The 19,646-nt window shown below is 35.0% G+C and overlaps 1 protein-coding gene across 1 annotated transcript; it reads right to left on the bottom strand.

The window, feature by feature from the left end:
• Positions 1 to 1,432: 1,432 nt before the first annotated feature.
• On the bottom strand, positions 1,433 to 15,243 carry LOC125654079 (WD repeat-containing protein 82-like). The gene is made up of 9 exons (XM_056145419.1): positions 14,988 to 15,243; positions 11,816 to 11,913; positions 11,068 to 11,134; positions 10,801 to 10,900; positions 8,988 to 9,104; positions 8,293 to 8,448; positions 6,051 to 6,120; positions 5,632 to 5,774; positions 1,433 to 2,261 (listed from the first exon to the last, which is right to left on the bottom strand). Exons 1-9 carry the CDS (start codon positions 15,146 to 15,148, stop codon positions 2,232 to 2,234), a joined length of 942 nt encoding a protein of 313 aa, XP_056001394.1. The 5' UTR covers positions 15,149 to 15,243; the 3' UTR covers positions 1,433 to 2,231.
• Between the last annotated feature and the right edge of the window lie 4,403 nt (positions 15,244 to 19,646).

Here is a 19,646-nt window from a genome sequence, read left to right as displayed (position 1 = left end):
GGATTCACTTCAAAAACTACAATTTCAATCAAATTTGTTCACGTCGTCCGCGTCTTTTTCCCCAACGTTGGTCATTTCTAATATTGCTACTCAATGTTCCACGGTCTGATTTCCGTTTGAAAGTGTGATGTGTTTTTCTGTCGGGCCTGGTACTACTAAGCCCTAAGGATTATCACGACAGGGCATTAAAAATCTCAGGCCTGGTACTACATGTACTAAGCCCCAAGGATTATCACAACAGGGCATTAACAATCTCAGGCCTGGTACTACTAAGTCCTAAGGATTATCACGACAGGGCATTAAAAATCTCAGGCCTGGTACTACTAAACCTTAAGGATTATCACAGCAGGGCATTAAAAATCTCAGCATACTGTACAGACAAAAAGATTTTCTCAATTTCTCTCCATTAGTATTTATACGAAGGTTTAACTGCTATTAATGTTCAACTTAAGTTACAACTCCCCCCCCCCCCCCTAAAACAAACAAGAGGCTCATGGGCCGCATCGCTCACCTGAGTCACTTTGGCCCATATCTGAAGACTTCCCATATATATTTGCATGTAAAACCTTAGTCCATATTGTGACCCCAACCTACCCCTGGAGGCCATGTATTTTACAAACTTGAATCTGCACTATGTCAGAAAGCTTTCATGTAAATCTCAGCTCTTCTGGCTCATTGGTTCTAGAGATTTTTCCTATATATTTCTATGTAAAACTTTGATCCCCTATTGTGGCCTCAACCTAACTCCGGGGGACATGATTTAAACAAACTTGAATCAGCACTGTGTCAGAAAGCTTTCATGTAAATCTCAGCTCTTCAGGCTCATTGGTTCTTGAGGACCACTGGCAGACCCAAACTGTCTTGGGAGGATGTCGTGAAGCGGGATAGGAAAACCCTGGGTATGGATTCCGTCAACCCTCATCACGGACAGGAATGGAGAGGAAGACTTGGATCGAGACTGGACAGTCAGGCCCCACCCTCAACAGAGGATTAATTGATGGCCTGATCAACAAATAAACTGGATATGATGATGATTTCCTATATATTTGTATGTAAAACTTTGATCCCCTATTGTGGCCCCATCCAAGCGATGATTTGTATGCAAATTTGAATATGCACTATATCAGGAAGCTTTCATGTAAATCTCAGCTTTTCTGGCTCAGTGGTTCTTGAGAAGTTTTTTAAATGACCCCATCCTATTTTTTTGATTATCTCCCCTTTGAAAGGGACATGGCCCTTCATTTGAACAAACTTGAAAGCCCTTCACCAAAGGCTGCTTTTTGCCAAGTTTGATTGAAATTGGTCCAGTGGTTCTGGAGAAGAAGTCGAAAATGTAAAAAGTTTACAGACAAGGACAGATGATGGACAACAGGCGATCAGAAAAGCTCACTTGAGCTTTCAGCTCAGGTGAGCTAAAAAACAACAAAATATATGTATCTGAAATAAAAATACTTTTAATCTCTGTCATATATACGTCACAGTCATTCCTATGAAGAGAATATGAACAAATAAAACACACACATCCTGTACATTTAGAGAACATTAACGTATGTTCCACATACAATGTCCATGATTAATCACTACAACACATATTCTACTGTTGAAAACTAAATGAGTCCAGTAACTTCAAAATCCTCCCGAGCACTTTATAAAATCTTATAGTTTTACATTTTAAAATCATTCACAGCACACAAAACTGCTGGAACCTATTGACTATAATTGTAAATGGCAAAATTTGTACACTTTGATAAAATGCAAGAAAATATTTTTAATTCAATAGCACAGTGCTTCAATTCTTCTTTATTTTTTATCATGGACGCCCTTCTTTATTTTTTATCGTGGACACCCTTCTTTTTATTCTACAAAAATATTATGAGCTATAAACATTGTCTAAAATCCGGAACTTTCTTGAAAATGAGCTGATATAAATTACAACTCTAAAAGTCCGAAAATCGAGAGGTACGTAAGTTACGAATATACACGAGATATCAATGAAGAAAAGTAATGTATTTGCTGCCTTAATGACATTTTCTAAACTAAACATGATGTGTTAAACAACATTTGTAATAAGAAAATTGCTAAAAAATATTGTCTTGCTTTCCAATCTTCTAGTCACTGGGATAAACAAACTTCTTCAGCTGTTCTTCTCCGCAATAGTGACAAATGTCTCCCCCGAAATAATGGAGATCACACGAATTGTGTTATAACTGTAAACTGCCTCCGTTATCTCATCAGTCATCAATGTAGGGCAGCCAGAAAGCCTGAAATTAACAAAGTATGATAATCCAACCCTGGATTCATAAAAACATCTGTTATCATGTAAACTGTAACCCCCCCCCCCTTTACACAAACACACACTGCCCTTTCTTATGTGTGGGTGTAATCTGGCAGTTTAACTGTTATTTCTTTAATGCTTTTGATCTGGTAAGGACAAAAATGTCTGTAATCTATAAACTACATGAGTCATTGTAACTCTTCATTGAAAAAATCTTACAACTAAGACAAATATTCTGTTTGCCTTTACTAAAAAATAAAAGCGTGAACTTCTACATCTCCCCTCCTCCCAAAATATTCCCCAGAGTTAATATCTGTCCTAGGATAAATATTCCCCAGAGCTAACATCTGTCTTATGATAAATATTCCCCCGAGTTAACATCTGTCCTATGATAATTATCCCCATAGTCCTATTCAGGTGAAAATTGGCACATTAAATTATCTAATCCATGCGCCAAAGTGCGCATTCATTATCGATTGTAACTTACGTTTTTTTTCTTCTCTAAAATGAATTGGGTACGACTTACTTATTTTTGTACTTACATTTTTAATTCCTATGTATTCTGATACACCGAATCTCATTGGTTGAGGCAATACAAATCAAAATAATAGATAACCAATAAACTATTTCCTCTTACATCTCGTCACGTCTTCTCATGCTTATACTTCAGCGTTTAAGTTTCGGAAGTCCAAGGACAGATATAGAAACGACAGAAAGTGAAAAAAACCCAACAAATAATGACCAACCCCCCCACCCCCACCCCCAAAAAAACAAGAGACCGTCTTCAAATACCAATGCCGGTAAAAGCAACGGTCTGTTGAGAAGGGGACATTGAAACAAAGTAGAAACATTTTCAAGAGCGGCGGAAAAGATCGTGGTCATGGTTCAGAGTTTCAATTAAAACAATAATGTACCACTGCACACTTGCTATTTATTGAAAATGGTCATTCAAAATATGTTGATGGCCCATTAAATCTGAAAATGGCCCATTGAAAACTTGAACCGAGGGGACATAGTCCCATAGGCAGTCTTCAACGTTAACCAGTGGCCCGATGCCCGAGGCCAATAAAATCGGGATCGGGCTTCTTAAAATATTAAACCCTGGAGTCTGGCGGGCCTGTAAATGTTTTCTTATATGTTCTGTATATATTACAAATAAAGCGTGAGATTGACTAAGACTAAATGTCATGAGTTAGTAGTCAAATTTCACATAAAAAAATTATCAACCATGCTGCCTTTTCTGAAGTATAGGGAGGGGGCTCGTCCGGGAAAGTTAAAACCACCCAAGCATATTTCACAATCACAACCATCCGATAAAAAAACCCTGTCGTACGAGGAGGAAAATAAACGAACATTCATGCCCCATTGGACCGAGGGTAGGCCTTGGCTAACATTTGATTTTGGAGAAAACAAAATGTTTTGTACGCGATGTATACAAAACAAAGTTGAACATGAGCTGCTGATGTATCTGTGAGATTAATATGTTGAAAAATAAAATAATCCTTTTAATGTCAGTTGTTCTCTAAGTAACTATGATCATCTTGACCTGTATTTTCCTACAGTAGAACATGCATGTATCCATAGTGTGGAATCAGCAAATGACAAGAGGTCAAATTAGAAAAAAATATTTTGGGCCTGCAAAATATTGTTCGGGCTCGCACAATTATTATACTGGGAGGCCCGAAGGGCCTGTGCTTTACAAAGTTTTTCGTGAAGACTGCATAGGACATATTCCACCAAATTAGCATAAATGTCCGTCAATTTTTTCCCCTCCGTATTTAAAGATAAATATGCTTAAAAAGTAAAGGATGTTGTTAATTACAAACTTGAATGGACTAGAGTTAATTATAAAATCAAAAATATTTTGCCACACATAAATTGTTAAAAATTACTTTGGTATATGAATGTTCAAAATATGAGAAAAATTGACAGAATTAACTCCCGTGAGAAGTGGTACCCAACTTCTCGGGTACTTTATTTAAACTTATATAAGAAAACAAGGGGCGATAAAAAAATAGCATAAAATGTATGTTCTTTTACTTAATCTTTATAAAAAAAATTGCAAACTATTTATGAAAACAAATTATACAAAAGTAAATTCAAAGTAAACAGTTTTTGTAACTTTCATTCTGTCAAACATACTGACATTAGCACTAATGTACATATGTATATAGAGATGTACTGCAAAACAATTTGCTTTGATTATTTTTCTGGAATTAAGCATTAAAAGTCATAATCTAATTGTGGAACACATTTTATCTTCTTTAAACAAAATATCTGACTTAAGAAATTACATTGATATTTGGTCTAACATCATTCTGTCAAATTCTACTTGGCACAATGTGACATTAGCACACTTCTTTACCAAACCATTGTAAGAGTTGTGGTTCTTTGTTATTATTACAACTCTGCCTGCAAGGGGCGTTGTAATGGGATTTTCCAATTGCATGGCAGGTTGAGTGAATGAGGCATCTAGACTTATGTAAAATTTCAAGCAATAGACTTTCTGTCAAAATTGCTGACGTTAGCAACATGTGACGTTAGCATAAGAAATCGTTCCATTTGTACTAAATCGTACATCAAACTACCGGTTTATGAATTCAAGACTATTTTATTGCAATAAAAACTCGTCATGGGAAACTATTTATAGTCTATCATGATTTACATCACTGCGAAAAAGTTCCGCAAGGTTTTGTTCCGTCAAACAATAACATTAGCATAAAAAAAGTTCCGTCAAGAACTGACATTTATAGCATTGACAGAAAATAAAAGATTCTGGGTCACTATTAAAGCACAACAAACATTGATCTTGATGTAATGTATTTAGATTACATTTAAACCTTTCATTAAGAGAGCCATGTAGTTAAATAATTACATAACTTGTTTAGTAAACAGAAGATTTATTAATTGCTAATGTCATTTTTCGTCAAGTGTTCCGTCATAAAAATGTGATGTTAGCAACCGTTTTTAAAAAAAAATGAAATTAAAAGTGAAAGAATACTTTTATAATTTTATTTTTCATATTTTCTTGATCCTGAGTGTTAATATTTTTAGTTACCACAAAAAATTACCAAAGTTTGGCAATTTGAAAAGACATTCCCAATGGGAGTCAATACAAGCATTTTTCATGGAACATGTCATAGGCCATTTTGGCCTTCCCAATCATTGCAATAAAGTTTATAAATACGTAATATCACTAGATGGCACTCACCCGTCTTATTCTGCCGATTCGGTTAAGGGTTTATATGAAGTGGAGTGGATTAGAAACCCCAGACTCGGGAAAATGCTGCTTACAGTGAATATCAAACCCTAGAGAATGTACATGATCTGTGTTTTGTATAGAACTAAATACTGACCATGTTGGTACAGGCGGAGGCTAGCATCATGTACTTGGGGTTGAACTGCAGACACTGGATGGGTCCGGGGTGGTCTGCATTCATCACTGCCACCTTGACCCCCGTTTCCGTGTTCCAGCAGTGAATTCGTCCGTCTGTTGACCCTGCAATAAATGCGTAATTGATGATTATCCACTTTTACACAAGCATATACTATATTGTAGATCATGGACTATTTTTGCCTTTAAGAATTAAAATATGACATAGAATGCAGACAGATTTCTAGAATGACCCCAGTATTGTTTTAAATTCAACATTTTTTGAGACAAATTAAAAAATTGAACCAATGGTATTTAACTAATCAAAAATCTTTCTTTTTCTAGACAATTTTCCTATGGGAATAACAGTGTAGGCTGTCTTGCTTCTAACAACTGCCTTACCACAGAATGCGAATCTGGAGTCCGGACTGAAGGAGGCCTCTAATGGAATGCCTTTGTTGTTCTGGAACCCCTATACACAGAAAAATACACTTTGTTAGGAACCCCAATACACAGAAAAATACACTTTGTTAGGAACCCTTAAATACAGAAAAATACACTTTGTTAGGATGAAATCTCACACACACTGCACAGTCTGAGGGTGATTTAAGTGTGGTAAGATTATAAGATTCTCATAAAAGTAGCCATGAAATGTAAGGTAATTCCACCTGAGGGTTACAAATAAGCGGTAAAACACGAGGCTCTGTTGAGGGTTTTACAGCTTTTTTGCAATCTCGAGGGTGGAATTACCTTCTAAATATTTCATGGCTTCTCGTAAGAATGTATTTTTCTTTCATCTTTCTAATTATTTTTTGTTTTTTGTGTGCCAAATGATGCCAAATTGAGAATTTTCAAATTGATTACATTTTTACTATACATTAGATATTTTCAAATTGATTAAATTTTCGCTATACATTAAAAATTACCCCAAAATTGGATTCTATGACCTAATTTAGGCAACTATGTTGCTGACAGAAAATCAACCGATTAATGATTGAGTGAATAGTATTAGTTATTCCTCTTTGAATGAAAACATCTAGTTATTTACATGCCTGCACACACACAAAATAGTAATTTTGCTGATTTATTATTGTGTATCTAAACATTTAGTTATAAACCTTAACATCAATAACTTCAACTGACACGTAATAAAAATGAGACTCAAGTCTAAACCAGTATCGGGATGACGCGTGAGATCATTTGGCCTACATCTGGTGAAAGTCTTTCGGTGCAGCGCAAAGTCATCTGATCTTCTACTTCTACTAAGTCTGATTTATGCCTGATCAAAATTGCACTTTTACTTTTTAAAGGAGCATTGATACTGATCTTGAATGTCCAGTTGTTTAACAACGAATGTGTAAACAGAGATTTAAAGTGGTTTTTGTTAGTGGACATAGACATGGATTTTACTTTTAATTCCAAACGGCCAAACCTATAAGGGCTCAGATCTCATATACATTGATGACATGTTACATCGGAGACACATGTTACATCGGAGACACACGTTACATCACATCGGAGACACACGTTACACCGGAGACACATGTTACATTTGAGACACATGTTACATCGGAGACACGTGTGGACGTTGGAAGACGGGGTGTAGAGATATAACTAGTAGAGCTTGTGAGATATCATGAAATTAGATACGTATTAAGTTCCTCAGGGTTCATTGAATGAATCACAAGGTTTTTTTCTTACAACAAATTCCATCAGTAATTTAAGATGAGTGGCTGCTTTTGTCATTGTGTTCTTATTTTCATTAGCCTTTATCACAGGGGCTAAGCCCATTTTTGGCCCAAACTCTGTGATACCATAAATATAGAAAGGGGTCTAACTCTGATTAAACTTTAAATATTATACTTATTAAAGTATGAGGAAGTAAGTAGGCTAGCGTATATTTCATGTGAAATTTTAATTGATAAGTCCGAAATCTTCCACACAAGTCTGGATTCCACTGGGTGACCTGACTGGTATATGTTCTAGTAAAAATAAACTTGTGAAATCGAGAGAACGATGACGTACATCTCTATTAAGAACCTGTGGCTTGAAATTTGGCATGCAAGTAGTTAAAACATTAATCTATTCAAGAAGACCGGCAAATTATGCATATCGCATCTAGTTTCTGCTTTTTTAGGCATTTGAAGCGAGTGGGTAGTTATTTATCTGGATCAGAGTTAGACCCCTTACTCTATTTAAGGTGTCAGAGTTCGGGCCCAAAACGGGCTTAGCCACTGTGGCCTCTATGAAGTAATCTACGTTTAAAGGTCGAAATCTCGAGGAAGCTGAACACCATGTTGTTATGATGCTTGTTTTTAGAAAAAGCATACGAATTAACTATTCATCTGCATAAATATGACACGTGATATGAAGATAGAAATATCTGTCATACCTTTCTTTCATAGGATATCGGTATCTTATATGCGTAGCAATGAGAGATATAACCATCATATGCAAGAGCAGCAGACTGAGAATAATACATCTCTGTTACAATTCACACGGTTCAGTTTATACCTTGATATTAAACAAAATTGACATTGTTTCCATATTAAAATAATTCAAAACCTTGTATACAAGGGAAGTAACTGTAGAATACAAGTATCAATAATCTCAGCTTGTATTAAAAAACACTGTTATCAAATACCATGAAGGTTTGGAGTGGCGTCCCTTGGAAGGCATCAATGAGTCTCAGAATTTGTCCATTGGTGGAAATAAGGATAAGTTTTCCGTCCGGACTGAATTTCATTCCCGTCCAATCACAGTCCTTGTCCTGTGTCAATTTAAAGGTGGTAAACGGACCCTACAATACAACGAGAATACAAGTCTTCCTGGTCATCAAGATAATGGTACCATTAAGGAAATCATGAGGTTCAAGTTTCTGTAAAAATTATTGTATTCAGCTTTGATTTAACTCCTTGCTGCTTGTATTTTTTCTGACTAAACCCCAATGGCCTCCCATTTTATTTCACTGGTTTTTTTACTCCTAAGTTTTTAAATACACTTCACGCCCAATTTTTCTTTTTTATCTTAATAGGTTCATGGTTAATTTCATGATGTCGTAAATGTACATGTATATATATATATATATATATATATATATATATATATATATATATCACTGCAAAAAAGCAAATGTAATATAGCAACAAATATATAGGAGTTCACACAGAGACGCTTTTCTATCTTTGTTTATTTTTCTTACTTTTCTATCTAGGCTGAGAAACAAAGCTAATTCACCATATTTTCATACATAACAAGAAATCAACAGAATTTTGAGTCCATGTCATAAAAATAAATTCATGCAAATTTTCAAACTCCCACTAGTCTGTAGTTGCTTACCCTGTCAAATGACCTAAGGTCGTAAAGTTTGACACATTCTGAATTTATCCCTGCTGCAAAAATGAGGCCCTCGGGATCAAAGGCAGCAACTGGACGACCCGGCAAATGCATCAGACCCTGAAATCATGCATCATACAAGAAATAAAAATCAAGTGAAGAACACACAACATATATTATTTGAGAAATCAGTATGCCAGTTTTGAGATAAGAGCTCTTCTGTGAAGGAGGTACATTTAGTGGAACTTTGAATGCCGAAGTGGGACAGAGTGGATCTTCAGTCAGAGAGGAAGACGATGAAATGCATTAAAAGCAGCTTCTCTCTAAATATGTAAATGTAGGAAATACAAAATACTCGAGAAAGAAATGTTTTGATAAAGTGGAAACATAAAAATGATTCATATTTGCAATAAATATAATGGATGTGATTTGGTAAACTAACAAAATAAAGTGATTATAAAGAATCTCTTGTATTTAATACTTATCACTCACTAATAGTTAGTGTATCAGTCGAATTCAGGTGATGAAACTGCGTACGAGAAACTTACTGAGCACATTCACTTATGCAGTGATGAATATTTGTCCCACTCCCGTATGTAAACAAATTGTTTTACGCCTTACTATGTACAGGAATTCTCCAAAGGGAAGCAACTCGGGCGTGTCTCAAAACTGATGTATTGTAATCTACTTTTTGAAAATCCAAATTGTCTCTGCATATGATTCAATACACAGGTGACTCGAACTTTGATCTCTCAAAGTGAAATCATGGTCCCAATTTTTCTCTCTATATAACAAAGCAAATTTACTATTGATCTCTTGAGCGTTCAATCACTAGAAGTTGTCGATCTCTCGAAGTGAAGTTGGGTCCCATAAAACACATTTCATTGTTTTTCACTCTTGATCTCTCCAAGTGGTGGTAGCATATACCCACTGTTACCCAAGCATATAATTATTTCCGCTTGGACCTTACCTGGATTTTATTGAATGCTGGAGGCTAGTGTGATCGTGGTAATTAGGTTACATAGGTCATACATCACATGTGCTTTTTTGTGGAGGTGGACACTTGAGTGTATAACTGGTTAGTTTTCACCTTACACTGGGGTATTAATGATGATTAAAATTTGTATAGAATCCGAATAAAATCTATAATTTGCTTTGACTTGACAACGAGAGAGTAAGTTTGAGACAATAATTTAAAGATCTACAGACAGTTCAATTTCTCAAGTTTGTATTTTGTGTAAAGCTAAAGAAAAAACTCGTTTTACTCATTTGTTTGAATTTTTGCTTTGTGTAACGCGACATAAAACGTGCTCCGTTTAACTAGCGACGGTAAAGCTTTATCAGAAATTAGTTTTGTACACCTATCTTACCATAATAAAGGAACACATTGAAATGTTTATATCAATGCAAAATTCTTTGATTTGAAATCAAATTAACTACCTGACAAATATGAAGGAAAATGTGTCAAAACAATCCCATGATCTAGTTGTTAAACATTTCCGGTCACTGTAAAATCTGAACCATATGGTCTGACTTTTAATTTCTGGATTTTTTTTATCTCTCAAACTCTTGATCTCTCGAAGTTTTATGAAGGTCCCTTGAACTTCTAGTTATCGAGTCACCTGTACATAAAACATTAGTAAGAATGTCGAGAAGAAACTGAAAATTTCCTGAACACAATGCAGCAGTATCACAATTTCTGCATTCAATAATGAATACTTTGAGAATACGCGACTGCCAGCCAATCTGTTATTGTCTATCTGTAACCTGAGCAGGGCGGCCTGAGTGTCTGTTTCCTGTACTACAAGTTAATTACCTGACAGTTCTGTGACCTCAGATCCCACAGTCTGATGGTCTTGTCCAAAGAACCAGACAGGAAGGAGTCATTGATTGGAGACATATTAAGGGACACAACTCTAAAAAGACAAAGAACTTGAAAAGTTAATTAGAAGAAAAAAAACCATGCATGGTAAGATCTACTTTTGCCCCTTCCTTCAAGACTTTTTTATCACTATCAATTAATGATATTGTATATAATGATTATAATTGTTGTATGTTGACCTACTTTAATCATGGTACCTACTTTTTGGTATGTCCAGGAAAATATCTGATGTACTTGTTGTCGTGTAAAGAAAGGTATCTTATTGTATCTGAAAAAAGGAAAGCAGAATGAAAGAAATTCCAAAGTCTTCTGGAACATATATCATAAATTTGGTTACTTTTTCTGTTTTTTGACAAAAATATTTTTCGTGAAAAACAAAATCTCCTATGCTCTCCTTCAGTGACAAAACTAATTTGCAAAATTCAAGTGCACAAAAATTAATCTATAGCAATTTGACTAAATTTCACAAAAATTTCCAGATTGATTTAATTCTTTGCTGAAATTGTCCCATGGGAATGTGGGTTAGAATAGGTCCTCAGTAACCCTTGCTTGTCGTAAGAGGGGACTAAATGGGGGCGGTCCTTTGGATGAGACCGCAAAACCCCAAGATCCCATGTCACAGCAGGTGTTGCAGGATAATTTCAAAGAGTCCTCCCTGCTCAAAGGCTGTAAGCACCGATCATAGGCCTAAATTTTGCAGCCCTTCACCGGCAATAGTGACGTCTCCATATGAGTTAAAAATTCTTGAGAGGAACGTTAAACAATATACAATCAATCAATCTTTGCTGAATTCAATATAAACTAATTCAACCTCATAAATGTTTGTTAAGAATTTGTAGAAATTAATGAAATCCACAGTGGATCATCAATTTGTACTTAAAATGTGACTTTGTTAATGTATTTCATTAGCATACCCTGCATGCAATATACAAGTAATAATCATACTTACCATCTACTTTGGTGGAGCCATGGAGCGCTGTGTTGACAGCGTGTGTGTAACAGATCAAATCCACCCCATACTTCTTGCTGTTTAATGTTTTCTTTGGTCTGAAGTTAAAAATTATACAAAATACTCTCATCAAACACAACATTTAATATGCTATACCTAGTTCACACACGGTAAATTTAATGAAACAAAGGACGAAATCAGTACATTGGAAATATAGATTTTAGAGAATTTCCCACACAATACCTCATCACTAATGTATGTATCAATGTTGTTTTGCTTGTTTTGAAACATAGGAAATTTTCCTTCTTTTCATGTATGCAAAACAAGAATAAGATCTTAATTCATCAAAACATAAAAGCTAGCACATTAGGTAGTTATAAATATAGATTTCAAAGGTGAATTTTCAGGTCGCTTTGGACACAATTATTGTGGGAAAATATAATAGGAATTTTTATACATGAACTTTTTAATGCAAAGTTAAAAAACTGGAGACCTGAGGTTAAAATTTCGGAGGATTTTCACGAGTGGATACCATTCGGTATTCAACAGGGTCTGCATCCAAATTAAAAACTTAATTTAAAGATAAAAAAAGATCACCAACACATCATGAGAATGCGATTTCAAATTTATTTGGTCGACAGGTTTCGACATTAGACGGTCGTCATCAGAACAAAGTATTCAGACAACCAAATAAATTTGAGAACGCATTCTCATGATGTGTCGGTGACCTGTTTTTTATCTTTAAGTTATCAAAGTTTTGAGACGGCAATGCAAGAATACAACGATATAAGGCCTCAACCATGAGCACTTTTTTCTGTGCTGTAAATCGAATGTTTTTATAAGGAGTTGATCTGCCCCAATATTTTCTCAGAGAGCTACAGACCTGCAAGTATTGGGAATTTCATGTACATAAATCTAAACTTTAAGAGAGAAAAATCAAAGGCCTAAAGGACCACAGAGTCGACTCGTCAGAGATTTCCAACAAGGGATGGTGGTGGGGTATATACAGCACTGTTTTACAGTGATTTTCTAAGACCTATTTTAGGTCCGAATATCAACCCTTTTCCCTCCCAAAAATTACCAATTTTTCCCCAATTTAACTTGCACTTTTCCCCAATAATAAAAACTGGTGAAACACGTATTTGTTTAAAAAGAAGTTCAATGTGACTTGTTTACATACGACATGACAAAGATGCATCAATTCTAGATGATTTAAAGAATAGTCGAAAATTTTAAGAGCTTAAAGAAAAGAAATTAGCTAAATATGTAAATTAGAAGAATGACATCAATTTGTGTTTGATTTCTTGTTTGATATTAATGATATATTTAGCATATTTACAATAATGTCTAGGTTTTCCCCAATTTTATCAAAAAGTTGATAATTTTTCCAAATTCAAAAGCATGTTAAAAGTATGTAAATGATGTTCACTTGTTCGTTGTTTATTTATTCAAACAAAGCAAATATTCATTGCTGATATATTTTCGTCAGAATTCTGATAGAAAATTAGTTCAAGAATCATTTACACAGAAAAATCAAAGTCCTTATTCATCTAACCCTCCCCCTTTTTATATTCATGCACTATTAAAAATATCATTTCGATAGACATCACAAGTCTTTCAGGGTTTGACACTAAGGCACGTCCGACCGACCGAGTCTACTAAATGATAGGTCCGGTCGGGTAAAATGTCGATTTACTAGTCCGACTGGTCGTGTTGAAAAAATAAACAAGAAACTTTATTTTAAACCATAAGATATCTTATTTTTAACTTTAAAAAATAACTGTAAAGAGTTTGCAAGCAATTTTGAACCACGTGATGACAAAATCTCTATTTTTAATTCTAATATATAGTCGCTGTCGGAAGTGATGTTTTACGACATTTACTCTTTGTTAATGGGTGTAAAGTTATATTTCAGATAAATAGATATAAACTGAATTTATTTTCATTTGAAAAAAAACCCAGTTTATTTTAATTGAATATAAGAAAGTGTCTATCAAATGAATAAATTAAATCGTAAATAGCCATTTTTCGTTGTTGACACATGTGCGGGAATGTCTCGACTTCTCGTCCTCAAGGAAGGATGTTCCGAGAAAAAAAAGGAGTAGGTTGGGAAGTTTGAAAATAAAAGCATCAAATTGAATGACGAGACTAAAGATGTTTTTGAGACAATTAAGTACGTTTTAGTTTAAACTTAACGTTTGTCATTTGAATTAAGTACTTAAATATGGAGAAACCATCAGGGTTTCTTTTCTCTGGAAAGTTGGTCAGGGCTAGTGGATGTAAGGTCAGGTCTAGTAAAAATCATTTGAATTAGCCCGACTGGTCTAGTGCTCAAGAAAGTAAATGGCAAACCCTGTCTTTCACCATTATTGTTTTTGCTAAAATTTGAATATATCATAAACAATTTTATCAACCATGTAAACAAATATTAAATTCAATGAAAGACCTGCAGTGTCTACTGAGTCTCAGCTTCTCCCCCCTGTATTCAGTTGCAGACCTGCTAGGTCGATGCCTGATACTAAAATATTTTCACATCATTTCACGAACAATGTGTACGTTACATTGACATTACTAAGAATTTTATGTGCATGGCAATGATTTTATTTTACAAAACATACACTGCAAGTCAAACTATATTCAGTTGCGTATGAGCTAGGGTGGTAGTGAAGCGGTGAATCCGCAAGACGGACGTGATGCCAGGGAGTAGCTTGCTACAAGAGTCAACTCAAAAAATTCTAATAAAATCCTTTTAAAGTCTGTTGAATAATTCTAGTCTTTGGTACTTAATTTCATTCAATGAAGAAGCACTTGTACAGCGTAAATGTTAGACAATAAAACTGAATCATTATTCAGTTATTTCTTAACACTACTTTTACTAGTCAAATGGAAACCTTATACTATAAATATACAACTCAAAATACCTCATAACTTACTAAACTTATGGATCTACAATTGGTAAAACAATAAACCTAAGTCAATATTGCAGTACAACGATACGTGCTTTGAGACTATACACTATTTTCTACCGAGGAAATTCGGGAATCATCAGTCTACATACTTCACACTTTTGCCATGTAAAAATATTTTCACTTCTCTGCATAACTCGTGATTTAAAATTAAGAGATTTTGTGTGTTTTACGTTTTATAACTAAACATGAATCTATTTTCTTACGTTCCATTTTGACAATCATAGATCACTATCGAGTCATCATCACTGCTAGAGATCAAAGTGTTGCCGTCTGACGAAAAATCTATTCTATTTATGCGGTCTGTGTTTTCCCTGAATATTTTTGCTACTCTATAATTACGAACAACATTGTCAGTGAGCTTCATTTTAAAGGATTTCTTCAATATATAGTGTCACAGTTTTCTCAAGAGTTTTTCATTCCCATTCGCCGCGCGTGCCTTTCTTTGATAAGTCATACACCAAATTATTCGATCGTGATTTAAAAAAAAGTTTTAGCATAGATTCTATCATCTTCGCTAGTTTTCCTTTGGCTAGCGAAGATGAGGTTCTATATTGTGTGAAATCTAGATAAGTAGGTAAATACTATTAGAAATTTCTGTCAATCAATTTTTTTTTCATTTAAATAACTTTAACAACTCAAAAACTAACTAAAAAAACCCATATTAGACATACCCTTGCGGGTTTATTTTTATACTAAGTGCTACAGAGCACATACTACCCCGGTTATATACTGTTATCTGCAACGCGTTGCGTGTTTTGGGGTACGAAAATCCCGAGTACATTACGATATCAAAATATACATCGGGTTCGTACCCTCTATATAAAAGATTAAACTGACAAAAAAAAAAAAAATTCTATGAACATCAAGGAAATTGCATAAAATATAGAGAGATTTATGAACAATATCGTATGCTTCATGCGGCTTATTCCGTTATACCATTTCTCTTTGAATTTATTTGTTTCTCTTCCATATGTACATGTCTATATCAACATTTTAACAAAACATATGCCCTAATTATCATAGATATTATTTACGAAATTAAAATATTACCATCATGCTAATATTATAGCATCTAACATCAAGACGTTTCAGGCAACGCTCCACAGTAAAATCCCCGATTTTCTCGTAGAGCGTTGCAAATAACAGGAGTATATATAGGGCGACGATTCTTATTTTGTCGGTTAGGAATGATCAATATAAAATGTACATAAAGGGGGAGTTTCCCCGGGAAGAGGGTTTTCTTGGGGGGTACCATATCAGAGAAAACGAGACTTGGTTTCTTTTGGGGGGATCAAGCTAAATAAGTTTATTAGACGGAATAAAGCCCTTCTCTATAACTCACGCGTTGATTTTCATAAATTGGTGGTTTTACTGTGGAGCGTTGCATGCAACGCGTGAGAAATAGAGAAGGGCTTGAACCCCCCCCCCCCAAAAAAAAGAAACCAAGCCCCGTTTTCTCTGATATGGTACCCAAGCATACTTTGTTCTGGGCAGCATGTAGTCTATATAAACCTAATCATACTAAATGTTCTGGGCAGCTTGTAGTCTCTTTCCATGTTAATTTTTGTTTTGGTCAAACCGCGAAACCAACTCGAGCAAGCATTGTCAAAATCATAGACAGTGAAATGAAATATCGCGGACGAAATAATGGTTCCGATAATTATTCCATAATTATCACATTAACAGAAACTGACATATTGAATAATGTTGTCTATCAGTGTAGCATGTGTTTAAAACACCACAACGTGGAAATATACAGAATGATTGTTGTTCGTTTGTTTCTTCACAGTTCAATTCACTTGTGACTCGCTTCATGAAGTACATGTACATGTATGCCGATGTGAAGCGTGGCAGTTCTGAAATGTGTATTGTGCGGTATCTCAAAAGCATTCGACTCAAATAGTGAAATGAACATTACATCCCTTCAAAGTATTCTCCGCGGTTTGAAATACATAATTTCAATCTCTGAATCCATTTCTGAAATGCGTCACGGTACGCTGATTTAGGTAGACCTCTGAGGCACTGACTGATGACTGAGCCAAGAGCTTGTCGGGACTTGTAACGACGACCAGATAAGAACTTTTTAAGTTTTGGAAAAAGGAAAAAGTCGCATGGGGCTAGATTTGGAGAGTATGGTGGGTTTGACAAGATGGTAACCTTCTCCGACTTCAAAAATTGCTTCACAAGCTCAGATGTATGTGATGGAGCATTATCATGAAGTAGACGAACATACCTAAATCCTGACACAGGGCGCCGTTTATTATATTTCTTGAGGTTTTTTTTAGTATAACATCTCGGTAATACCGACCTGTAACACTTTTGCCCTTCGACACCGGAATTTGTATTGCTATACCATCACATGAGAAGAATATGCAATAAAGAACCTTCTTTGTGTTTATGGTTCTTTTGGCAACTACAGGCTTTCTACCATGTTTAGTTAGCCATATTTTGTTTCCAAGTTTTCTTACTGGTTCGAAATAGTGAACCCATGTTTCGTCACCAGTAACAATGTTTGCAAATTGTCTTTTATTGAATTTGGGAAACATTTTGAGCAATATTGCATAGCGGTTTGTACTTGTACCCGTTTTTGGTCATCTGTCAATATATGCGGTATCCATCTGGCAGAAATCTTTCGTACTTTCAAAATGAAATGCACCCGCGATAGCGATATGTCAACAGCTTTGGCAATATCACGAATCGTGTATCTGCCATCACTTTCAATTATTTCCCTGACTTTTAAGACATTTGGCTTGCTTGTTACAGTCACAGGTCGGCCAGATTTTGCTGCATCTTTGACGGACTCTGTGCCAGTCAGAAATTTCTTTCTCCACCTACGAACTGTCTCATAAGATACCTTATCAGATCCATAAACTTCCCCCAATTCAGTAAAAATCTGCATTACAGAATGACCGAGTTTTGTGCAAACTTTTATATAAGCTCTAATTTTTTCAATATTCTCAACCTGTTTCCCAACCATTTTTATAACAGTGGTCAACGACTGGCTCTATTGAAATGACTATAAGTTTAAAACTGTGTCGAGCTGACGGCTCGTGTTTATACCGTTGGAGAGGTATTGAAAAGAGCTATTCAAGAGTATCACCATCCACAAAATCGTGCAAAGCGTTATCGCGCTGTGGTACAATACGCATATCGTAGTTTCATTTTACTTTTATCTTTGTCCCAATCCCCAGCCGTTAAAGTAAACATGCTTTATTCATCAAACTTTACACGTGCATTGTGTCCAGATTATTTGCAAAATGATCCTAGAAGAAATTGTTTTACAAAGATCAACTAGATACAGTAAGTTTAACTTCTTTGTACCAAGAATTGAAAAAATGTAATCGGAAACTTTCTTTTCTAATGGTATCAACGATTAAAACTCTCTCCCTGATTAAATCAAATGTACATGTACAAGCAATAAAAATTCGTTTAAATCAGAAGTTAAAAAACAACATTTGCTCAACGAAGTTTAAAAACAATGACAGATACGGATGTATATTTAATTGCTGTTACAAAATTTAGAAATTCATTTCAAAATTAAGGATTATCTCCCTCATGCATACATGTAGCACTTATCCTTGGACGAATTTGGCTCCACTTTTTTTGGCACGCTGTTTTTGGCTATATTTAGCTCTAAAACTTTATAGTTATTTCGGATTTCAAACATTTCGGTTGAGCATCACTGAAGAGACATTATTTGTCGAAATGCGCATCTGGTGCATCAAAATTGGTACCGTATAAGTTTTACATAGTGACTTATATTTTGTCATGTATCATAAATTTCAATGTAATTGCATGCAAATACTGCACGATTATCACACTACGTGTGGACTTAGATATTATGCAGAAAATGTAATTCGAAAAAAAAATATTCATTAAAAATTGCATTATTTTTTAAATGACTATCATGCAATAACAAACAAAACTATGAAAATCATGTAAGTTTTGTATAAATATATATACTTGTAAAAGTTATACCCCAGTATCACAAAATTTCTAAGTGATATTCAAATACAGGCAAACTGCTCAAAATACACTACCGACAGGTTATAGATGAAATCAATGTCTGGTGGCGCGTGTTTATTTGTGTATAAAGAGCTTGGCCAATCAAATGATGCGCTTTATATTTACAAACGAGGACCAATGGAAACGTTCTAGACATCCCCTTGGAATGATGGGTGGTCGACTTTTGGACTAAATATATATATATCGATCAATGTTTGTTGTTATGGTTACTTCTAAGGTTTTTAATGGACTAATACACAGTGGTTCAAATGTTTTATATATTATTCAGGAATTCCATTTCCCAAGTTTGTCTGTAATTTGATCTATCAAACATGATTATTTTTATTATCGTGTTAATGATCGAAGAGAAATGTAGTTCAATATTGTAGCATATATTGAATCAAAATAGTAGTGAATCGTGTGAATTGGTTGGATCCAGGGCGAACTCACTTGAAAGCTCATGAGTTAAATAGCAGTTGCATGTACTATACTCAGTTAAGAGTTATTGCAGCTTTTCAATTTGCCATATTTTTTTTTTGGAGATCCAAATTACGTTCTAAATTGTATGACATGACGAAGCGCCCGAGAAATTTAGCATGCAGCTAATGGTTGTTTTTTTTCTCTCGCTTGGATAAGATATATTGTAATACTTTTTCAGTCATTCAAATGACGTAAACTGACAACCACAAGCTCGTGCATTTGCTTAAACTGTACTGCGCACGGTCCAATGCGCAACTTGGTTGGGACGCGTTTGTATAATCCCTTTTATATGAATAACGGATATGCATTTAAACTAGATTTCTCCGTTTACCCGATCAAGATATACACGCAAGACTCACGACGGGTGTGACCGGCCT

Source organism: Ostrea edulis, chromosome 7 (genome assembly GCF_947568905.1).
Source record: "Ostrea edulis chromosome 7, xbOstEdul1.1, whole genome shotgun sequence".
Lineage (NCBI taxonomy): Eukaryota > Metazoa > Mollusca > Bivalvia > Ostreida > Ostreidae > Ostrea > Ostrea edulis.
The sequence above is the reverse complement of the archived record's forward strand: the minus strand, read 5'-3'. Positions and strand labels throughout refer to the sequence as shown.

Coding starts and splice junctions, on each gene's coding strand:
- LOC125654079 (XM_056145419.1), bottom strand. CDS start 15,148: ATGAAGCTCACTGACAATGTTGTTCGTAATTATAGAGTAGCAAAAATA. Junction 10,901..11,067: donor TTTCCTGGACATACCAAAAA/GTAGGTACCATG, acceptor TTGTCTTTTTAG/AGTTGTGTCCCTTAATATGT. Junction 9,105..10,800: donor TGAGGTCACAGAACTGTCAG/GTAATTAACTTG, acceptor GCATGATTTCAG/GGTCTGATGCATTTGCCGGG.